The following is a 23,897-nucleotide window of genomic DNA, read 5'->3' on the forward strand; positions in this document are numbered from 1 at the left end:
GGGTCACGACGTGCTCGCGCCCGCAGACACCCCGGGAACTGCGGCCGCGGGCCCGCGCTCCCGGCTCGGCCCGGCTCTCGGGTTGTTGACTCCCGGCCTTGCGATGCCGCGCCGGAAGCCGGCCTCCGGCGGCGCCGCTCCCGCCAACCCAGCGTCTGCAAGGCAGGCTGTTTTAAGCAGATTCTTCCAGTCTACGGGAAGCCTGAAATCCACCGCATCCCCAGCGGGTGCAGCCGAGAAGGCGGACCCTGACTCTGACTCCGAGGCGCCCCTAGCGTCCACGCTCCCGCCGCAGTTGCAGCCACACGTGGTGGGTTCGGTCCAGATCGGGACGGGGCCATTGGGGAGAGGGGGCGGGGCCAGATGGGCGGAGGCAGCGCTTGTGGGTGGGGCGGGATGAGGCGGGGACTGTGCGCGAGAATCGGCGAGATGACTGGGCCAGACGGGAAAGGGACAGGGCTCAGGAAGGAGGCGGTAGGAAGAGGTAGGCCCGCCTCCATCCTAGGTGCCCTTCTAACAGGGGTTCCCTTGTGGCTCAGCTGGTAAAGAATCTTCCTGCAGTGCTGCCTGGGTTCGATTCCTGGGATGGGAATATCCCCTGGAGAAGGGGAAGGGTACCCACTCCAGTGTTGTGGCCTGGAGAATTCCATGGAGAAGTCCATGGGGTCGCAAAGAGTCGGACACGACTGAGCGACTTTCACTTCACCCTTACATTTGAGGTATTAGTTTTGAGGTTAGGGTCACACCAACTCTTAATGGCAGCCCTGAGACAGAAACTCAGGTCTCCTGACTCCCATTCTGATGAGTAGGGTCAGAGGATACCTCTTTTAATCTCCATTCTACCCGCCCGCCCCGCCCTGCCTTTTTTTCCCCCCTGAATTGAGGGTTGAAGAAGAGCCTTGTTCATTTTTATTTGTTTAGTTAGGTGACTGGATGAAAACTGGCGTTAAATCTCCAGTTTTTAGGGTTGCAACAGCCTTGCTCAATGTTTCGGGCGATTACCAGTAAAAGTCATGACTTATGTGCGGTTCCCTGGTGACTGTACCTACCCCTTGTGGTTCAGATTATAAAGTCTGATACACGATATGAGTGGATAAAGTTTCTTGAGACAATACAGATGTGCTAGTCGTAGGGTCCTTCCTGTTGCTTGCTATCCTTTGAGTAAAATAGTTTTGTTTTTGACCAGGAACACTGCCACAAAGGAAAACCTAAGGGTGAGCCCTCACTGGGGCTCCCTGGTAACAGCATTTCTCAAACTGAAAATGTGGAAGGGAGTTGTAGATTGGCTTTTAAGTAACCGTCCAGGTTTTAAAGCAGGTGACAGCTTGGCTGCTTCAAAATTTTGTTCCCTTCATTTATATTTCTTCTGTAGAGGATTGTATCTCTCCTGTCTTTGTTTTTTGACCATAGTGTGCATTTCCATGAATTCACCAAGATTTTATTTTACATCTACTGTTTAGAGGTCATTTGGTGAAGGACCTAAGTTTTTGACAGTTTTTCTGCCAGCATACAGTCCATAATCTTGTGGCATCTTCAGTGGTAAAACATAAGCCAAGCTTGAACATGAAACAGTTAAATTGCAATTAACATTTCAAAAATGATACCATTCTTTAATTATCTAAATATTAGTTTTTTTCTTGAAGGTACTCTATTTAACATAGGTAAGTAGTGTGATTCATAATCTGAGCTAGGGCAAGGCTGATTAAGTGAAGAAAAGTAGCAGCCTTGGTTCTAATTCTAGGACTGCTTGAGATGCCGAGGCTCATGACCTGACCTCCAGCTTATCTTTGATGATGGTAGAACAGTTCACCCATAGCTCTAAGTAGACAATTCTATGAAGGGTGGATGGCAAGAACCTACTGTCATTCAGAAGTAAAGTTTAAATTATTCTGCGTACATCAAATTTTGAGATTAGAGATGACACATCCTTTTCTAACAAAGGTTACAGAAATTGACAGAAATAAAAAGAAAGCACTGGAGAGTGATGGGCCTGTTAAAAAGAAAGCCAGGAAAGTCCAAGAAAAGGAAGAAGAAAGTGATTCTGTAATGTCTGGAAACTCTGGTGAGTTCTGGGGCAGTTTTTCTTCGTTCTCACAAGTCATGGCTCTGATATTCTTGTGTTCTCCTGAGGGTGGAGGAGGCTATAGGAGAATTGGGCCATTTGTTTCCTTTGTGGAGAAAGGCTTCCATTGTGCTTGAGTAGACTGGCACCTTCTTAAGTGGTGGGGTGTGGGTAGAAGGTTGGAGAAGTAGGGGTAAAAGCTGGAGTTCTGCAATTTGGCTGTAGTTCTTTGAATTTTCTCTTTTATTCCCTTTAGCAAATTTTGGTCTTGATTATAAAAGTAAAACATTCTTGTTATAAAATTTTCAAACAATTCAGAAACGTAGAAGGTAGACAAAGACCTCATAGTCTTTCTTTCAGTAAGGCCTACTGCTGATTTTTGGAGATCCTGTATATTCTTCCAGATTTTTCTACTTATGCACATCTATATGTATAAACGTATACACAAATTAGTTAACGAATAATATTTCATAAATTTTAATATACTATATATACTAATTTGCAACTTTTTTCCCCCTCTTAGAGCATTTTGAACAATATTCAGTGTTAGGACATGTAGATCTATCCTGTCCTTTTTAATCATGGAGCTGTTTCTTCTGTATGTGAAAAGATTTTGGGTAAAACCACCATTCCTGAGCTCCTGGACTTCTAGTGGAGGTATTGGATACAGATAGTTGAGCAAATTTTTCTTTAGTTAATTGGCCTCAGACAGTTTATGATAGGAGAGATCAGAGAATCCTTCTTTCTTCATTATTCTCACAAAATTAGGTAAAGAAAATGAAGTGAAGTGAAGTGAAAGTCACTCAGTTGTGTCCGACTCTTTATGACCCCATGGGCTGTAGCCTGCCAGGCCCCTCTGACCATGGAATTCTCCAGGCAAGAATACTGTAGTGGGTAGCCATTCCCTTCTCCAGGGAATCTTTCCAACCCAGAGATTGAACCCAGGTCTCCCGCATTGCCGGCAGATTCTAAACCATCTGAGCCACCGGGGAAGCCCAAAGAAAATGAGTCAAAAGCAAAAAAGAAAAGTTTCAGTTTGGTGGATTAAGAAGTAAAATTTGAATTTATGTATGAAATAACTGTAGAAATGGAGATGCATGATTAAAGTGAAGGATCGGTCTGATGATACCCTTTTCCTCCTCCTACCTGAATGGGCTTGACAGGAGGCATGACTTGACAGAATTTGCCTTTTCCAGAGCTCTCTACTTTTCTTTGCTTCATTACTCTGCATAGAACTGATCTATTTAGTTTTTCAGTAAAATCTTCAAGCTGTTAATGAACAACGTCTGTTTGCCTGCCTTTGTTCTGGAGGTTTTTTGTAGTTATTTTTCTCTTCCCAACAACCCTTGTTATTCTCCTTTTATAGAAGAAGAGATGGGTGATATGTGAGTTATGAGGGTTATCACACTTCACTGACTTACCCTGGCACCCAGGAGAGATGAGATAGAAATGGGGCATCAGACTTGGAATATTATGATATAAAACCTTTGTTACTTGGTAAACATTGCTCTCAGGAAGAAGAAAGAGTTTTCACCAGGGTGATTACTCCACCTCATTTTTTTTTAAATATCAGAATTATTAAGATATAATTGCAGGTTATACAATTTACCCATTTAGCGTGTACAGTTCAATGACTTTTAGTATATTCACGGAATTGTGCAGCCGTCATTAAAGTCAATTTTAGAACATTTTCATCACCCTCAAAGGAAACTCGGTACCTGTTAGCAGTCACTTCCCATTTTCCCCCAACAGCACCCCTTCAGACCTAAGTAAGCACAAATCTATTTTCTGTCTATAGATTTGCCTATGCTGAACGTTTCATATAAATAGAATCATACAGTATGTGACCTTTTTGTCTGTTGTACCTCTTTCAAAAGTTTTTTAATTTCTTGTTGTTCATCTTCTTGTGATTTAATTTTATGTTATTTCGTAACAGAATTTGGTTAAGTTTTAACCAAAACGTTTATTTTATATGGTTAAATTTATATCTTAGCCATTTTAAAGTGTACAGTTCAGTGGTATATGTATGTCTGGCTACTTTGATAAATAAAATCTCCCCAAATTCAGACTTGCTTTTTATTATTAATATTAATTACAGATAAACATAGTGTAGAAATCTGTCTCAAAAGTATTTTGAGGAATACAGATATCCCTTATCTTAATACTATATAAATTTGGACTTTACAAAATCAATTAAGGATACAAGAAAATATAGCTAGAGTATATAAAAATAATATACGATTAAAAAAAGGACCTGGAAAATGTATCGGGTATTATGCCTTTAAACTGTACCCAGAAAGTTCAAATTGAAATTTGCCTTAAATTCATATAATTGCCAGGTTATCCTTGAACCATTTTATAAAAGATATCAACCAGTATTTATAATTATTACACACTAATATCCTAAAGTTAAAGCTACTTAATCAAAAAAAATTTTAAGTAAAATGTTTTAAATCAAAGGATAGTTGATTTAGATTGCTAGATTTTGGTGTACAGCAAAGTGATTCAGTTTTTTATATATATATATATGTATATACCTATATATATTTCAGATTTCTTTCCCTTATAGGTTATTATATAATATTGAGTATAGTTGCCTTGCTATACAGTAGGTCCTTGTTATTTATCTATTTTATATATATAATATTTGTAGTATATACTACTTATATATATAGTAGTTTATATCTGCTACTCCGAAACTCCTAATTTATCCAACCCACCTCTCCTTTGGTAACCATAAGTTTGTATCTATGTCTGTGAGTCTTGTTTCTTTTTTTGTAAATAAATTCATTTGTACCATATTTTAGATTCCACATATAAGTGATATTATATGATATTTGTCTTTTTCTGACTTTCTTCATCAGTATGATAATGTAACCACCCATGTTGCTGCTAATGGCATTCTTTTTTTTTTTTAATGGCTGAGGATAAAGCTAATTAGCTTTAATGAAAAAAATCAAATTTTTCCATGGAATTAAATATACCATTCCCCAAATTCCCATTTTTGTATTCTCTAATGACTATACTTATTATAGAAGGTAAAAAATTTTGTCCAATGAACTTTCCATTTTTATTTTATACTATTTAAAAAAAAAGCACCTTTAGAAGTTTAAAACAACATGCCTCAGTTGGGAATGAATATTTAAAACAAAGGCACTGAGATTAAAAAATAAGTTTTTTAAATTAAGAGAAAGTTCTATTGCTTACCTGGGTTTCTACTGTTAGACAAGATTTGAAACTGGCTCTTAAATTTGTTTATTTTTCTTTTTAAGACCTCATCCTGCTTGACTTGTATATTATTTTTTATCTGTGTAAGTTTAAATATCGTATTTCCAGCTTAAACACTCTAAAACATTGGCTGTAGGTTGTTTTTCCAGACAGTTCTTGACACCCTGAGATCTATGAACATGGATTTGTTGTTGTTTTTAATTCTTTATAGATGTTTAAGATATGTAGAGAATTATAAGCTTGATAAATTTCACAAACTGAAGTCACCTCTGTAACTGTCTCTTAGATCAACAAGCTATATTACTAGGACTCCCAGAAATCTCTGTGCTCACTCCCACTGCAACCCCTTCCCCCGACCCAGGATAACTGTTATCCTGACTTAGTGTAGATTGGTTTTACCTGAACATTGTGTTTAATTTAACCAACTTAAAATATGTTTGTAATATTACAAAGATTTTTCTTTTTTTCCTTTTTTTAAGATGATGAATTATTTTATCTGTAAAACAGGTTCTTGTACAGATTTTTAAAAATATAATGGCGTATTTATATTTTAGCATCCAGTCTGTGATTCCTTCTAGATTAAAGTTCTTCATTTAAAATATGATAATTCTTCTTCCTCCTGATCGTTCATAACCTAAATCTAGAAGAGTAGTCTTGAGGAAAGTAACTATTATGTATTTCCATTTTACGGCACACAGAATTTAAAGCTCAAACAGTGAAAGTGTTAGTTTCAGTGAAAGATTTTTAGCAAGGAAGTTTTGGTCTATTTAACATCTTGGGACAGCAACCAGTGGCCTTATTTCTAGGGTATATCCTCTTAAGGGCTCAGAGACTAGTGATAATGCTGCGAAGTTTTAATCTCATATTGTGCCAGTTTGATGGCTCATTTCATGGCATCTTCAGAAAACAAGATAGTATAAGTGAAGTTTTAAATATAGGAGCAGAATATAGAGGTTGCTAAGGTTTGTTTGGGTACTGTTAAAACAGTAAAAACAACTCAATTATTTTACCAGCAAAATGGCTTTATCTGGGGGCAGCAGAGATTACAGGACATGCAGCTATAGCAAATAGCATGCAAGTTTGGCAAAGCTAAGGAGAGAAAACTTTTTATAAAGAAGAAGGGGAAGTTAGGAGGGTTTGTTACAAACAGAAAGTTGATTAGAGGAAATTGGGAGTTCAGAATATAGAGGGTTTTCTTTGTCTGAGTTGTGACAGTCTCTCATTGGTTGAACTGTTGTTAGGCTAGGAGAAAATCTTCCTCCTTCTGGTAGTAGTAAGGCTGTATCCGACACTGGGTGTGCAGGAGAGCTCCCCCTGCTGGCCTCCCAATTCCATTTTCCTTTTAATTTTCATCATACACTGTACTTACCTGCAGTGCACGAGACCTGAGTTTGATCCCTGGGTTGGGAAGATCCCCTGGAGAAGGGAACGGCTACCCACTCCAGTGTTCTGGCCTGGAGAATCCCATGGACTATACAGTCGCAAAGAGTCAGACACGACTGAGTGACTTTCACACACACACTGTACTCAGGGGCTTCCTTGGTGGCTCAGATGGTATAGAATCCACTTGTCAGTGCAGGAGACACACAAGATGTGGGTTTGATCGCTGGGTCCAGAAGAGCCTCTGGGGAAGGGAATGGCAACCCACTCCCATATTCTTGCCTAGAGAATTCCATGGACAGAGGAGTCCAGCAGGCTGCAGTCCATGGGGTTACAAGGAGTCAGACACGACTGAGCACGCGCGCACACACACACACTGTACTCAGTTTTTGACCAGTCAGGTTTTTCAGTGGTTACAGTCTTCCTCAAGGCCTAATGGAGGAACTGGGGCCTGTATCTATGTCTCCTCTGAGGCATAAGGGTTTTATAGCTCTTGGGGGCTTTTTATTTGAGAGGGCTTCCATTTAGTTTTTTCCCTTGAGGGCCTCATAAGGTGTAAAGATCTCTCTTAGATATCTGTGAGAAAGGCAATGAAAGATTGTGGCTTTCCTCTGTAAGCTTCATTCTTCCCACAGATAAACATGTTCATATTTCCTCCTGGTTTTCTTTTAGATGGCTCAAGATATGATGGCCCTGGGAGCAGTAGGGAAAAATTATAACTTTGTGTCATTTCTTATGTACCAGTTCTTCCCCTTATTTTATAGTTCAGGAATCATAATGTCTTGATATAAATGAATAAGGGTGGGATATCTTCTTTGCTGTCTCTTGAGCTGAGGTGCACCCATAAAAGACATTATAGCCTAAGGATGAAAGATAACTACATAGAAAAAGGAAAGAACAAATTTTAAGAGATGTGGAAGGGTGGCAGAGAGGTTATACAGAAAAACCAGTTCAATCCAGGATCATATCTGAACCAATATAAGCCTTTTTGAGTTGTGCATAACTCAGGGATGGAGCTTCATGAGGGAATCTTCTTGGCATAGTGAGAGTGGGGTAGGAGGCTGGGGAAGGATGGAAGGAAGAGAAATGGGAAAGTCAGCCATCAAGGAGTCTAACCACATGCATGCTAAGGCCTTGCTGTAGATCCAGCCAAACAGACCCTGAAGTTTGTGGAAATAACATGGAATTTTTGAAATATGAACTTTACTTAAAACATAAGTAATGTAAAGAAAAGAACAGAATATTCAGTAGTCAGAAGAGTCCCTGGCTCCTTCACCTCAGTTTTTAACACTTCAGTTTCAGATACTTTTTTTTTTTTTTAACAAAAGTACAACTCTAAGACTTATACCCCACCCCCGCCCTGGGAAAGTGTTTTTGTATAGATAGGAGAAAAGTTCTTATGTAATATAAAAACTTACAGTGTACCTTTGAAGAGTGATTCAAGTATACATCCTGGAAAGGGGAGAGTAATCGTAAATAAGATGAATATACACACTTGAAAAGAGATTTCAAATATATATTTTTCTAGCTATAAGGTTAACAGACAGGATAAAGTATATACCTAAAAAGAGGTTTGGATATGAATATGAGACAATTTAAACTTTTAGAAATAAGTGAAGCATAACTCTTGTCCTCAGAGTATTTTGCTTAATGGGAAAGGTAAGAGATGATAAATGCAGTCCCATTTCTTTATATTTAAAAGTAACTGCTGAATTTTATTGCTCTTAGGGGCAAAAAAATGTACTCTGGCATGTATTATTATAAATACCCAATATGTGAATAGTATTCCTTATTTTATGGATTGCTTGCTTCTTAATAACAACTAATTGGCAGCGTGTGATATGGGCTGTAGAAAGATGTGGTTTTGTTACTGGAACACAGAGGAAAGAAAATATGACTATTAACTGGGAGAATTAGCAGAGTTTCTTGGAAAAAGTAGTTTTGAGATCGGTCTTGATAAAGTCAGTACAATTTGACATGTGGAAATTGGGGTCCAGGGCATTTCAGGGAGAATTGCATGAGCAAGCTATGGAGGCAGGAAGGTAAGTGTCCTGGGGCTTGGTTTTCGGGTTCCCCTGGTGAATTCCTGGTTTCAGTATCTTTAGGACTTCCCTATGGAGCTCTTCAGTTTCCCTAGTCAAGAGTCTTCTGTGCTCCTTTATCACATTATAGTTAGATTCTTGCCTTAAATGAGAAGCTCCTTCTGTAAAAATCCTATGCTGATTATGAATTGACATAATGACACAAAATACTATTGTTATATTTTCATCTGATCTGCTAAGAGCCCAAGAAACATCTGAGGACCAGGACTGTTTTAAAGTCTCTGGAAAAACTGAAAGAATTCTGCTGCGATTCTGCCCTTCCTCAAAATAGAGTCCAGACAGAACCTCTTCAGAAGAAGTTTGCAGTTCTGCCAAAATGTACTGATTTTGAGGATATCGATCTTCTACGTGCAAAGAATGCTGTTTCTTCTGAAGATTCCAAATCCCAAACTAGCCAAAAGGTATGTGACTCTTATATGGATGGATATCCAGTTACTTAAAATGGTGGGTTCTCAAGTGCCATTAAGTTCTGTGGGTTTACCCGGGGCAGGGGTTCCCAAACCTGGCTAATCATCTAAATCAGCTGAGGGAGCTTCTGCTTCTTAGATTTTTTTTTTTTTTTTAAATTCCTGGAGATTCTGATTTACTATTAAGGCAGGATAGATTGGTTTTATTAAAACAACACAAAATAAAACCTCCCAGCTGATTCTGATATACAGCCTAGGTTAGGAGTCACTAATTTGGGGGGAATTCTTTATTAATAATTAATAGAAGTACTTTTCTTATAGTCCTCCTTATAGTTTCCATGATTAGTCTAGAAAATCATGGTAAATAATTTATAGAAATAGATGTTTTGAGGTTTTTAGTTGAAAGCTTGGCTGATACAGTAAATAGAAAAGTTAACTAAATACATGGGTTCCTTACTTCTTCTACTGTTTTGTGACTATCAGTGTTTTTCACCATTGCAAAATCAGGGAATTTAACTCTTGATCCATCATTGAAATCTATAATTCAGAATTAGTGGTGAAGCCCAGCTTTAAATGAGATCACCTTACTGTAATAATTTTGTATGGTGACAATTGGTTACTGGAGTTCTGATCATTTCATAATGTATTTGATTGTCAGATCACCATGTTGCACACCTGGAACTAACATGATGTTGTGTGTCAACTATATGTCAGTTAAAAACAAAAGAATCACCTGGAGAACAGAACTTTCCCCCCCAAAAAATCAATAATCAGAACCTTTTATCAGAATCATGTTTATTTGGTGTTCATGAAAAACTGGACTTGGTCATTTAAAAGCACTCATTTTAATGTGTAGCCATGGTTGAGAGCTACTGAATTAAAGAAATAGTTCTTTACTTTTTTTTTTGAGTCATTTAAATCTAATGAAACTGTGAATTCTTTACTCAGAAGAATACTCAGACCAACACAATTTTGTATTTGATTTTCAGAAGTTTACACCCCTTTCTGCAAATTCCAGATTCATGAACTGGCCAAAAAAAAAAAAAAAAGAAATTGTTTTATTTTAGGCTTTCACAATTTGTTTAAGACATTAAGTAATAGTTTAGTTTGGCTCAATTTTTTAAAGTCATTTACTTTGAAAGAATTCCAAACGTGCGAGAAAATTTGCCTAAATGTACAATATACTCCTGTAAACCTTTCACCTGGATTCACCAATTATTAGCTTTGTGCCAAATTTACATTCTCTCTTTCTCTCTCGAACTATTATTATGGTTAATACTTTTTAAACTATAAAAATCTTTCGGTTGCCAGGACAAGACATTCAGCCATTTTGGACCATCACAAAAGAGTTATGAAAACCTACAGAAAACTTCTGATTCTAAACCATCTAACAAACGGACTAAAAGCATCTACACACCCTTAGAATTACAATACTTAGAAATGAAGCAGCAGCAGAAAGATGCGATTTTGTGTGTGGAATGTGGATATAAGTATAGATTCTTTGGGGAAGATGCAGAGGTAAGTTATTTTCATAGGCATTATTTCATGATTTTCTTGTCCAGCCTTTAATATTTTCCAGTGTTTTTTTTTTTTTTCGCTTTCTGACCTTATGAAAAAGCTAATATAATCAGTTGCCTTTTAAAAATGCTTTCATTTAAGTAAAATGAAAGTTGCTCAATCGTGTCCGACTTTTTGCAACCCTATGGACTATAGAGTCAATGGAATTCTCCAGGCCAGAATACTGGAGTGGGTAGCTGTGCCCTTCTCCAGGGGATCTTCCCAACCCAGGGATCAGACCCAGGTCTCCTGCATTGCAGGCAGATTCTTTACCAGCTGAGCCTCCAGGGAAGCCCAAGAATACTGGAGTGGGTAGCCTATCCCTTCTCCAGCGGATCTTCCCAACTCAGAAATTGAAAAGGGGTCTCCTGAATTGCAGATGGATTCTTTACCCCTGAGCCACCAGGGAAGCCCCATTTAAAGCTTTCATTTGAAGTAAATACTACATATAAACAGAAGCAAGCTTGGTGGATGCTAAATTTGTGGAGAAGGAAGTGAGTGGTTCTGATGGGAATGTTCATACTTATTCTCCGTGGTGCTTACCTAGTGTCTTTCATCCATCAAAAGTTGATTGTGGATGAACCAAATAGTGAATGAATCATAGTCATGTGAGTATTCCTAATGAAGACTCACACCAAAAAAAAAACTGAGACGTATGAAATTCTTCTCCTTACCTTTACTTTATGAATTTTCTTAGTCAGGAACATAGTTAAATCTCAAAGGATGAGCACATTAACTCTGCTAGCCTACCAACAGGTGTGTGAAGTCTTACAGGTCTCTGAATATGAGTCATTTTGCTGTCTTAGTCTAAGTTGTGTTGCTCTTCATTGAGATGCAAAAGCTTCTTCTTGCAGTGGAGCATGGGCTCTTGGCAAGCAGACTTCAGTGGCTGCAGCACGCGGACTCAGTAGTTGTGACCTCTGGGCCCTAGAGCGCAGGCTCAGTAGTTGTGGTGCATGGGCATAGCTGCCCCATGGCATGTGGAATCTTCCCAGACCAGGGATCAACCCAGGTCCCCTGCGTTGGCAGGAGGACCTCACCCACTGGACCACCAGCAAAGTCTGCCATGATGCTTCTTAGAAAAAAGTAGGGAATCAGGTGGTGCTACATGTTTCCACATTCCTAACACTCGTGTGTCATTGATTAGCTAACCAGACCATGGGGTTTTCTTTTCACTTTCTCAAAGATGCCCTCTGTCCAGGGAGGTTTATCATTTGTGTGTACCGTGTCAGTTCAGTTCAATTCAGTCGCTCAGTCGTGTCCGACTCTTTGCGACCCCATGAATCACAGCACGCCAGGCCTCCCTGTCCATCACCAACTCCCAGAGTTCACTCAGACTCACGTCCATCGAGTCAGTGATGCCATCCAGCCATCTCATCCTCTGTCGTCCCCTTCTCCTCCTGCCCCCAATCCCTCTCAGCATCAGAGTCTTTTCTAATAAGTCAACTCTTTGCGTGAGGTGGCCAAAGTACTGGAGTTTCAGCTTTAGCATCATTCCTTCCAAAGAACACCCAGGGCTGATCTCCTTCAGAATGGACTGGTTGGATCTCCTTGCAGTCCAAGGGACTCTCAAGAGTCTTCTCCAACACCACAGTTCAAAAGCTTCAATTCTTTGGCGCTCAGCCTTCTTCACAGTCCAACTCTCACATCCATACCTGACCACTGGAAAAACCATAGCCTTGACTAGACAGACCTTTGTTGGCAAAGTAATGTGTCTGCTTTTGAATATGCTATCTAGGTTGGTCATAACTTTCCTTCCAAGGAGTAAATGTCTTTTAATTTCATGGCTGCAGTCACCATCTGCAGTGATTCTGGAGTCCAAAAAGATAAAGTCTGACACTGTTTCCACTGTTTCCCCATCTATTTCCCATGAAGTGATGGGACCGGATGCCATGATCTTCATTTTCTGAATGTTGAGCTTTAAGCCAACTTTTTCACTCTCCACTTTCACTTTCATCAAGAGGCTTTTGAGTTCCTCTTCACTTTCTGCCATAAGGGTGGTGTCATCTGCATATCTGAGGTTATTGATATTTCTCCCGGCAATCTTGATTCCAGCTTGTGCTTCTTTCATATCTCCTAATTTTCAATTATTTGCATGTGCTAAGTAGTAGATTCTTATTCCATTACACTCTCATGCTCTCTGTTTTGCACAGGGAAAAGTTCAGCACTTTAAGGTTTTGACTGAGGAGCCTGGTAGGCTATAGTCCATGGGGTCGAAAAGAATCAGACACGACTAAGCCACTTCGCTAATCCCTGATAATCGATGCTGCTTCTGCTGCTAAGTCACTTCAGTCATGTCCGATTCTGTGTGACCCCATAGACAGCAGCCCACCAGGCTCCCCTGTCCCTGGGATTCTCTAGGCAAGAACACTGGAGTGGGTTGCTATTTCCTTCTCCAATGCATGAAAGTGAAAAGTGAAAGTGAAGTTGCTCAGTCGTGTCCGACCGTTAGTGACCCTATGGACTGCAGCCTTCCAGGCTCCTCCGTCCATGGGATTTTCCAGGCAGGAGTACTGGAGTGGGATGCCATTGTCTTCTCCATGATAATCGCTAATAAGGACATAAAAGAAAACGTATCGTATTTTTCTAAGTTTTTCATGGATATAGATGTTGGCCTTTAGTTTAGGCCATGGACACTGTTAAAAAAAAGATGAAACCATAGGCTTCTGCGCAGGGAATGTCTTTTAAACATTGTATTGATGTACCACATAGATAGCTGCTGCTGCTGTGCTGCTAAGTCGCTTCAGTCCTGTGCAAAAATCCTAAATATATACCTTGATGGATTTTTAACAAAGTGTAGAAACACCACACAGGGAATCTTTAAATAGAAACTTACTGATATATTTTTTTATTTTTTATTTTTTTAGATTGCAGCGCGCGAGCTCAATATCTATTGCCATTTAGATCACAACTTTATGACAGCAAGCATACCTACTCACCGACTGTTTGTTCACGTACGCCGCCTTGTGGCCAAAGGATATAAGGTCAGCTCTGGCTTCAATTTGTGGGAAAAGGGGGTTGAAGTCTCTTCTGGAGAGGGAGGCGTTTCTAAGGTGGGAGGCTGAAATTGGTTTTGGAATTGGGCATTTTTGAGAAATTAAAGTTTGTCATAATTACTAGCACTTAATTTTCATGAGTTTTTAACATATTAGATATTTAGGGTAAAAAATTTTTTCAACTGTGTGTTGGAGTGTTTCTTAGTGATTTATCCACACTTGTAAGGTCCTTGTGTTAACTTATTACTTAAACTTAAGTCCTACATCTGGACATTGTGGACTAGTTTGTTATTTTAAATGTTTCAGAATTAGACTTCTAAACTCTAGAAATAATGTCATCTTAACAAATTTTCCATCGTATTTAACATGCAGTGTTTATTACTTTTGTTGAAGGTGGGAGTTGTGAAGCAAACTGAAACAGCTGCTTTAAAGGCCATTGGGGACAACAAAAGCTCACTCTTTTCCCGGAAACTGACTGCTCTTTATACAAAATCTACACTTATTGGAGAAGATATCCTTTTTGAGTAGGAATTTTTTTCTTAAATGTTACAAGGCCTTTGTTTTAAATAACATTTTTTAAAACTGTTCTTTGATTGGGTACTTTTTAAAAAATAAACTTTGTGTTTTGTATGGGGATAAAGCTGATTAACAGTGTTGTGGTAGTTTCAGGTGAACAGCCAAGGACTTAGCCACATACATACACGTGTTCATTCTCCCCCAAACCCCCTCCCATCCAGGCTGCTACAGAACACTGAGCTGAGTTCCAGGGGTACTATACAATAGGTCCTCATTGGTTATCCATTTTAGATAGAGCAGTCTGTACATGTCCATTGCAAACTGGGTACCTTTTTGATGAGATGAGGCAGTATGGTTACTTGGAACTTTGATTAGTATGATAACTGAAGAGAGAAAGGTTGGTTTTTGGCTAGAAAGAGGCATTTTTCAAATGCCGCAGTTAAAGAAGAGGTCATCATATTTTAAGAGAAAAAAAGAGCCTGGTAAATGATGACAGCAAGTCAGCAACTGATGTGAAATTACATCTTCCCCAGGCCTGTGTCCTTAGTGGCTAGTTGCTTGGGCTTACAAACTCCTGTACATCTTCCTCAGTGAGACCTACAAAATAACTTACTAACTTCACAATGTGAAAACTACAAAGTTAACACACAGTTAACTGCTTATAAAAGATGATAGTAGGTCATCTTCATTAATTGTCAGTGTCACAAGAATTTTACTACTTTTGAAAATGGATTGTAAGTTTCTCACTTTGTAAGAATCTTCAGTATATACAGTGACTGTCCCTAGTTTTTGGTCATTTATCAGTTCAATGTATTACTTGAAGCCACATGATTTTAACAGCAGAGTCATAAAATTTTGTCAACTTAAAAAACTGGATAATTACATATAAAATATGATAAGGAAGCGCTTTGTTTACTGTGGGATGGGATCAGGTCTCTCAGAATAAAAGAATGTAGGGATAAAGTCTTAAATGACACTCTGTGACAGCAGTATTTCTGTTATTTTTATTACAGATATGCTTATTTAGATCTGCTTATTTAGAGTCCTATGTAGCTTCTACCCACATTCTGAAAGCTGTTTTGTTCTGTTAATACCATGAATAGGGAATAGTTATCACTCAGAATGGACCCCAAACTATTAACAACTCTGTATTGTTCTAAGCTGATCAGGCTGTAAGAACTTGGTAATTCTGTTGTTTCTTTTGCCCAAACTTGAGTCTCTTTCTTAAAGCCTCCTTCTAAAACAGCACCCCTTCCCGCTTCTCTTTTACTCTCTTATCAGCTGATGCCCAAAGTGGATGTTCCCAGACTGACTATGTCCAAAAACAGCTTTCATTCCTGAGAATTTATTTAATGGACTCATTACACATACACACACACACAAGTATGTTTCTGTTTTCTTTTTTGGTTTTCTCACGTTTTTAAAAAAATTCTCTTCTTATGTCTTAGAGCTGTTAGGCACTTTAGTAGGGGGAAGTAATTTACACTATTTTAGTGTATTCATGCTTTGATTTGTGGAATTAAACTTTATGGGATTGTTAAGGATTCAAGGATTATGTTTGGGCTTCCATAGGATCTGAGGTATATTCCAGGCCTTTTGGAAGTGAGAGGATAATAGTCGTCTGTTCTCATGAATCTTATATCTTAGGGAAGATACAGCATTGTAACTATAATCAGAGTAAATCAGAAGAATGAATGCTGTATGGAAGATTTTGTATAGAGCAAAAATATCCAGGAAAATGAACTACTGTTTTAAGGAGGAAAAGCTCGTGGGAATGTAGCATTTGTTTTTCTTTAATAATTATTACATGTGAATCCTCTAGTCAAGCTGGATGATGCTGTAAATGTCGATGAGGTAATGACTGATACTTCTACCAGCTATCTTCTGTGTATCTGTGAAAACAAAGAAAACGTTAAAGACAAAAAAAGGGGGAGCGTTTCCATTGGAATTGTGGTAAGTACTTTGTAGGTGAAGAGCGAATGATATGTTCATGGTATCTTTAAATATGAGTAATAATGTATGGTTTATAATGAGGCTATCTGATGGGTTGTGTCTTCAAGTACTTGTACTAGAAAAACATTTCCCTCCTAATTTTATATGTTGAAATATAAATTTTCGTACATGACTGTTTGGCACTCTGTGCTTTGGAGGGATCCAGGTCGTCTTCTGTCCATGTGCTCTAGTAGTTTAGGGCTGAAGATAGACACGGTGATAGGCATGTATGCAAACAGTGTTCAGATAGCAGAATAAAACATTTACGTCAACACATACGTGGATAACAAAGGGTTTTACAAATTTCCTCTAGATTTGGAGTTAAAGGCAAACAATTATGAGTTTGTCATGTCTAGTTTTAGAGAAAAGGGTAGTTAAGGGTTATAACTGGCCAATTCAAAACTCCATTTTTAATAAACATTAGGAATATTTATAACCAGTCTTCCAGGTGAGTATGGTTTGTGAATCATAGTTTTATTGATCTTGCCTTCTGGCAGTTTATGAGCAGATTTGCCCATTTAGAGACCTATTTGGACTCTGCTTAAAATCTTAGACTTAAGGGCCTCTTGGAACTATTGTTAGACTCCATTGTTCTGTTAAGCAGAAGCAGGACTCCTTGCCTAAGTAATAACCCATTCTCTTTATATTTTTGAACTTTTGCAACCAGCTACAACATCAGTAAGAATTCTTAGAGCCCAAATGTCTCCAAAATACCTTTTGATACCTCATTTTGGCTGCATAACTTGGTACTAACTTTCATGTTTGCTTAACAATAAGCCATTCTCTCTGGGAATTAGCGTTACTATTGGGGACTCTCAATGATTTTTTTTTTTTTTAATCCTTGAGAAGCACTTTTTATCTAGCTGCAGGCAATTGAACCCATCTACAAATAGTAAAGTTATTTGCTTTTAAGTTTTAACAGATGTAATGTGCTATTTTATACTTACCTGGAACTTAGTCTAAGGAGCAGAGCTGATTGTATATACAACTCCTATTTTGTGCTTTAGAAATACTCTTTGGCATTTTGCCAAAGTGAACACAGTGTATGAACTGGCATGTAAAAGAAAGGAGAATTGATAGTTTCCATCTCCGTCATTTTCTTGGGACTTTTTTTTTTTTAACTTTGTATTCTGCATCGGGGTATAGCTATGTTGTGATCATTTCCAGTGGACAGTAGAGAGCCTCAGCCATGTCCATTGTCTCTCAAACTCCCCTCCCACCTAGGCTGCCAGAAACACTGAGCAGAATTCCATGTGCATGTCCAGCTCGTCACTGGATGAGGCCCTCAAATTCAGTGTGGCTGAAATGGAGCTCATCTTCCTGAACCCTGCTCCTGCTGGGTGTTTCCCTGTTGTGATGAGTGTCACATGTTCCCCAGTCTACCTAGGAGTCATCCTTTGGATACTGGTAGTTAGTCTGAAATCAAAGGCTTTACTGTTGTAGCGCCAATGCAATCAGACGCTCTATCTATAGGCTGCCTGTGGGCTTATCAGTGTCTCATATCACATGGAGTAGCAGACGTTGCAGGTTTTATGATATAGACCATTTCTCTGCTTAAAAAAGCAAAGAGGAATTTGGCCAATACCTTTATTACTTGAACTTCTGGAAGTAGCTTTTGTACAAGTTTGGTTGTAGATTGGGAGATAAACCCAACTGTAGATTGGGTTGTAGATTGGGAGTAGTATGTATGCTCATGTACTTACAGTTCAGTTATCTGGCCACTAGAGAAGGCCTATGGGCTAGAATTAAGGGACTTCCTTGAGCCAAGAATGAGTGATTAAAAAAAAAAAGAAAAATGCATAAATCAAAAATTACCAATGTAATGTGAGACAGCCCCCCAGCTTAAAAAATATAACGCCATTCACAGAAGGGCCCCTTGCCTCCAGAGGTAACCATAATCCAGACTTTAAGATAATAATTCCCTCGCTTTTTGATCGAATTTTGCCACCTTAAGCAGTATATTAATATAAATATGTTGTATTTACTCCTTTGGGGTCGTGCTTGTTTACCATTTTGTACAAGAGATTTATTTGCATGTGTTACCTTAGTAGTTCTTTTGTTGCCACGCTGTATTTCATTTTACAGTTTATTCATTCTTCCACTAAGGGACAAGTGGATTCCTCCCAGTTTCTGCTTATACAAAGTATACACTATAGACATTTTTGTATTAATGCGTGGCTTCTGATATGCATGTGCCTGAGTTTCTTAACTCAGGGGAGGAATTGCTGAGTTACAGGATACTTTTACAGGATGCTTTCAACTTTCCTAGAAAATGCCAGGCTGTTTTTCAAAGGCGTTGTGTCAGTTGACTTTCCACCAGCCATGTTTGAGTGTAGCGAGGTTATTTTTCCTCCTGTTCGCTCATGCAGTCTGTAACTGACCCCATGCCTTTCTTAATTATCAGTAATGAATAGGTGTGTGACTTTTGGAGTCAGACCATGTGAATCTTGCCTCCACCACTATATCGCCTCTCGACCTATGAGTAAATGACTTAATTTTTTTCTTCTTTTCCAAACTGTAATCTTTTCCAGGTTTTCTTTGCTGTTATTGGCTTGGGGTGATGCAAGTGGCTTTCAGTTCTCATAGTTATTTCCCTGGATAGACAGTACACATGGGGTTTAGTCAGAGTTTGTTATATTCGATTTTGTCTTTTGCAAAAAATGCATTTTTTATTTATTCACTTTATATAACAAAATAGTAACTTACTTCTCCTCTGGTGGCCAGGGTACTAGGAGCATATCACTGATTACTTTTAGCAATAACAGCTACTATATGTACAGCGCTTCACAGCTTACAAAGTGTTCATTTGTTTTCTGATTTGACCCTCACAATAGCTTTGTGAGGGAAGTAACCTGGTTGATTCCCACTTACAGAGGAGGGCCCTGAGGCCCAGGAGGGTTTGGTGACTTGTCATTGTCGCTTCATCCTGTGTTTTATATCCAGGATTTGGCTGGACTCAGGATGTCTATAGTCCCATCTAGCGTAGTTTAAATATTGGTGACTCTGACTTCTTATGTAAGAGTCTTGGAAAGCAGACAGGTTTTCAAACACTTTAGAAATTCAAGTACACACTCATGAGTATCGTCTTTACTATTTCCATGTGTATTAATACTGTGCCGTAGTTACAATGGGGAAAGATATATTTTCTGTGCCTGCTTTTTTTTGTCTTTAGGGAGTACAGCCCGCCACAGGTGAGGTTGTGTTCGACAGTTTCCAGGACTCCGCTTCCCGTTCAGAGCTCGAAACTCGGATCCTGTGCCTGCAGCCAGTGGAGCTGCTGCTTCCGTCAGACTTGTCGGAGCAAACAGAGACGCTCATCCACAGGGTCACGGCTGTGAGGTGAGTTGGCACATCGCTGGAAAATAATGTGGATTCTGAAACCTAGATCTGATTCCCAAGTGAATACCTATCAAAGTCGTTAAAAATTGGTATTATGTATAAAAATATTTCATCGTAGTAGTGGAAATTTCAAAAAACAGAATTACCCATAATGTCACCTTAATGTAGGCCTTTAGAAGTTTCTCTTTTTAAAGGGGTTTGTGATATTTAACGGAGAAGGCAATGGCACCCCACTCCAGTACTTTTGCCTGGAAAATCCCGTGGACGGAGGAGCCTGGTGGGCTGCCGTCTCTGGGGTCGCACAGAGTCGGACACGACTGAGCGACTTCACTTTCACTTTCATGCATTGGAGAAGGAAATGGCAACCCACTCCAGTGTTCTTGCCTGGAGAATCCCAGGGACGGGGGAGCCTGGTGGGCTGCCGTCTCTGGGGTCGCACAGAGTCGGACACGACTGAAGCGACTTAGCAGCAGCAGCAGCAGTGATATTTAATGGTATTATTTGATAAGGAAGGGGTTATGGTATTGTTTAATGAGATTATCCGGTAGTTGGTCTTCAGTTTCTGGAGATAATCATTTCTTAGAAAGTTTATGTAATTTTGGAAATGCCATATTTTTGCTGCAAGTTTTATTTGTGGCCGAGTCCAGTAGTCAAATTTACTAGATCTGTGGTCACTCCTCTTATTGATGAGGCCGTGTGCTAGGCACCATGGCCTACGGAGGAAGATGTGCTTGCCATGTGTCTGCAGCGTCTATAATCCACCGGGGGAGGAAGACGGTACAGACCTAACTGGATTCACAAAGTGTGAATGTGACAGACATGAAGGTGCCTGGGTGGGACGATTCTGGGCTGTTCCCCAAGGAGTTTGGTGGGAAGAGACTGGAAAGTTGGGCTGAGGCTCCAGTGAAGAGGACATTATGTACTGAGGAATTTGGACTTTAGCCAGGTGAACCCACGAAGATTTATGTTTAATAGGTTGACAAATCAGTTGGAAAATCAAACTGAATGATTCGGTGAAGTTCTGCATGTTTCTTTGTTCTTTGAGTTGAATGTTCCTTTTTCCTTTGACTTAAAATTCTTTCAGAGTAGCTTTCATAATGTGTTTTTCTGATTATAACACTAATCCATATTCATTCAGGAAAAGTTGAGAGTTATAAAAAAAGTCCCATACACATAATAGTAAGCTATAACTCAGAGATAACTACTGTTAAACATTTTGGTATATTATTTCTGTGTATATTTATCCTTTTTCTTGTTGTTTATAAATTTAGATTCATATTGCAAAGTCAGTTTTATATTTTTTTTAATTTTTAACTTAAAATTTCCTATGTATTTTTTTCCTTGGTAGCATGGGAAGTGATCACTGAAATAATTTCTGCCAATTGGATAGATGAACATTTTGCATGAATTTCCTGTATTTTGTTCTGAATCATTTTCTCAGTGTTTAAACTTGAATAATCAAAAGTCAGACAAGTAGACTGATAAGGGATGCTGCATTTGGAGAGCTAAAAAAATTAGTAAAATCTCAGAGGTTTTTTAAGATAGTCTTCTAAAACTGTGTTTCCCATATTTTATGTTTTTAATTTTAATTTTCCTTCGTAACTGAGTATATATTTGATTAATTTAGATGTAAGCCTAAAGTTGATCAGTTGAATCAACAGTTTCATTTTTCTGATTTTCATTTAAAGGCAGAATTCAATAAAACATCAAACATTCCACAAAGACATTACCAAAACGGAATTTTTTGGCTGGTAGGCAGCATTGCCTGAGGATGTTCATAAATGTTTACTCATCAGATAAGATTCAAAAGTGATTTGGCATACCAAAGATAGTATGGGTGTCATATGTAGGTTTTACCAAATTTGATAACTGCCTTTGTCTTGTTTTAATTTGTATTTCTCCAGTAGCATAGGGGGCATGTAATTTTCCCTGTGTTACTAACCACATGTAATTTTTATTTTACTCAAATAATGGACTAAACATAGTCAACGATTAATCCACATTTTTGTTCAGTCTAAAGCTGACCTATATCTACGGACAGAATGGAGTAATAGACGTTCAAAAGTCAAACAGTGAAACAGTGTGATTCTTGTGACATAGGGTTTGGGTTGAAAAACTTGACTTTCCCCTTAGTGACTTTGGGTGAATCACTCAATTGTGTTGTTCTTCGGTTTCCTTTTCTTTAAAATAGAAAAAGTAAGAGCATTTACCTCTTAGGATTGTTGTGAAGAGTAAATATAAAAAGTTAATATAAAGCGCTTGAACAGTGCCAGCATAGAAGGCTCTGTGTAGATGGAAGCTGTTCTTTTTGTTATTCCTGTTGGCCATTGTCTTTTGTGATACTGCCTCTCGTCTGCGCTCCATTGGAACTGCTATTGGAAGTGTGTTGGAACTTCATGCTCTACTGTCTGTGCTTTATGGCGTCATCTCCATTTGCAGCTGTTTCCATATTGGTTTTGCTCCTTGGGTATTTCCTTTTTTTTTTTTTTGACTCTTGAAAAAACATTTTTGTTTATATTTTAATCACTATTTCTTTCTGTTTTTAGTATAATGCCTAGACCAATTAAGTTCTTCATACTTACTGGAACAGTCCATTACTTTTATATGTAGAAATATCTCCTTATTCTGACAGTGCTTACATAATTGTTTATATTTTGTTTTAATCAATTTATTATTAAATTTTTTTTTTTTACATTTGACTTCTAACTCATTTTTCCTTTATTTTCCTTTACTGTGTAGGTGTGGTTCTACTTTAATTTCTTTCTGAATGCTAGTGGGTCCACTTTAACATTCATAAAATTTAGCCTTCCTGGCCTTGTTTTTTAAAAAAAGTTAGCAATGGGGATAGAGAATGCTTTTAATTAGGGTAAGAAGAACATAGCTTGCCAAAAGTCTGTTTCATATTTACTATAGTAAATAATATAACATTGAACTGATGTCAAGGAGAAAAGTTTGTGGGTTTTTTTTTTTTGGTATCTTCTTTGTTTTAAGTTCCCTGGTGGCTCAGACGGTAAAGCGTCTTGCTTACAATGTGGGAGACCTGGGTTCGATCCGTGGGTTGGGAAGATCCTCTGGAGAAGGAAATGGCAACCCACTCCAGTACTCTTGCCTGGAAAATCCCATGGATGGAGGAGCGTGGTGGGCTACAGTCCATGGGGTCGGTAAGAGTCGGACACGACTGAACGATTTCACTTTAAGCAGTGAGGAGTAGTTTCTTGTGTCTCAGATTCATTCTTTTTTTTTTTCGCTTTAAACCAGAAAATAAAACTAGCAGTTTCTGCCCGTTAATGGTTGATATTTTATTAATACAGAAGAAATAATAAAGCTTTGTGAGAAAAACCAGAATGGCTTGAAATTACAGAATATCCATTTTAAGTATGTATTGGGGGGTTTTTGTTTTATATTTTTATACTTTGACCACAAGAGGGCGCCAAAAGCATTTCATTTATTGTGTATTAACGATGTAAACGGAGAAGGCAATGGCACCCCACTCCAGTACTCTTCCCTGGAAAATCCCATGGACGGAGGAGCCTGGTAGGCTGCAGTCCATGGGGTCCGAAGAGTCGGACACGACTGAGCGACCTCACTTTCACTTTTCACTTTCATGCATTGGAGAAGGAAATGGCAACCCACTCCAGTGTTCTTGCCTGGAGAATCCCAGGGACAGAGGAGCCTGGTAGGAGGCCGTCTATGGGGTCGCACAGAGTCGGACATGACTGAAGTGACTTAGCAGCAGCAGCAGCAGCAGCAACGATGTAAAGACACGGAAAGCTTCACTTTTTGTGTGTCTAGATAAAGACTTAATTACTTTGTATTGTATGATAATTTGGAATGAATTCTTGTCAAAGGTAGTACAAAAATAAAATTATTTCTAAATAATATTAAACTATTGACTTTTCTTCAGTGAGTTATCTTTTATATATAATTTATATAAAAATTTATAGATCATTTCTGTAAAATGTGTTTTTAAGATTTCAGTTTGGTTCTTAGGAAATCAGTCTTACTATCTTGTTATCTTTTCCATTTGTTGTAAGAATGTACACATTCTTATATTTTCTCTATAGAAAGAAGCAAAGGAAAAACAATGATTTTTAAGCAGTGTGTTAACTGCAGTTAAGATCACTTTAGCTTAGGCATATTATATGGTTATAAAAGAAAACCATAAACAAATATTAATTAATATTTACTAGTTCTCAAAGAAACTGATTTTCAAGGCAAGTCAGATGAACAGAGCAGATGATGGTCAATTTTGAGTACGGTGAGGGAGAGCTTCCTGCGTCCTGGCACAGCCAAGGAAGGCCTTGTGGAGGAGCTTGGC

The 23,897-nt window shown here is 38.6% G+C and overlaps 1 protein-coding gene across 3 annotated transcripts in view; it reads left to right on the forward strand.

Moving 5' to 3' along the window:
• The first annotated feature begins 103 nt into the window (after positions 1-103).
• MSH3 (mutS homolog 3) overlaps positions 104-23,897 on the forward strand; it is a 183,405-nt gene continuing 159,611 nt past the window's right edge. Inside the window, exons 1-8 of one of the 3 annotated variants that reach the window (XM_061424296.1) lie at positions 104-310; positions 1,942-2,062; positions 8,953-9,173; positions 10,491-10,697; positions 13,604-13,720; positions 14,126-14,243; positions 16,056-16,201; positions 19,413-19,579. In XM_061424296.1, coding sequence (XP_061280280.1) covers positions 104-310; positions 1,942-2,062; positions 8,953-9,173; positions 10,491-10,697; positions 13,604-13,720; positions 14,126-14,243; positions 16,056-16,201; positions 19,413-19,579 — 1,304 coding nt within the window. Of the gene's footprint in view, positions 311-382; positions 485-1,941; positions 2,063-8,952; positions 9,174-10,490; positions 10,698-13,603; positions 13,721-14,125; positions 14,244-16,055; positions 16,202-19,412; positions 19,580-23,897 lie in introns of those variants that run through there. The other 2 variants (XM_061424297.1, XM_061424298.1) reach the window with 2 other exon arrangements.

Source organism: Bos javanicus, chromosome 7 (genome assembly GCF_032452875.1).
Source record: "Bos javanicus breed banteng chromosome 7, ARS-OSU_banteng_1.0, whole genome shotgun sequence".
In the NCBI taxonomy this organism is placed as follows: domain Eukaryota; kingdom Metazoa; phylum Chordata; class Mammalia; order Artiodactyla; family Bovidae; genus Bos; species Bos javanicus.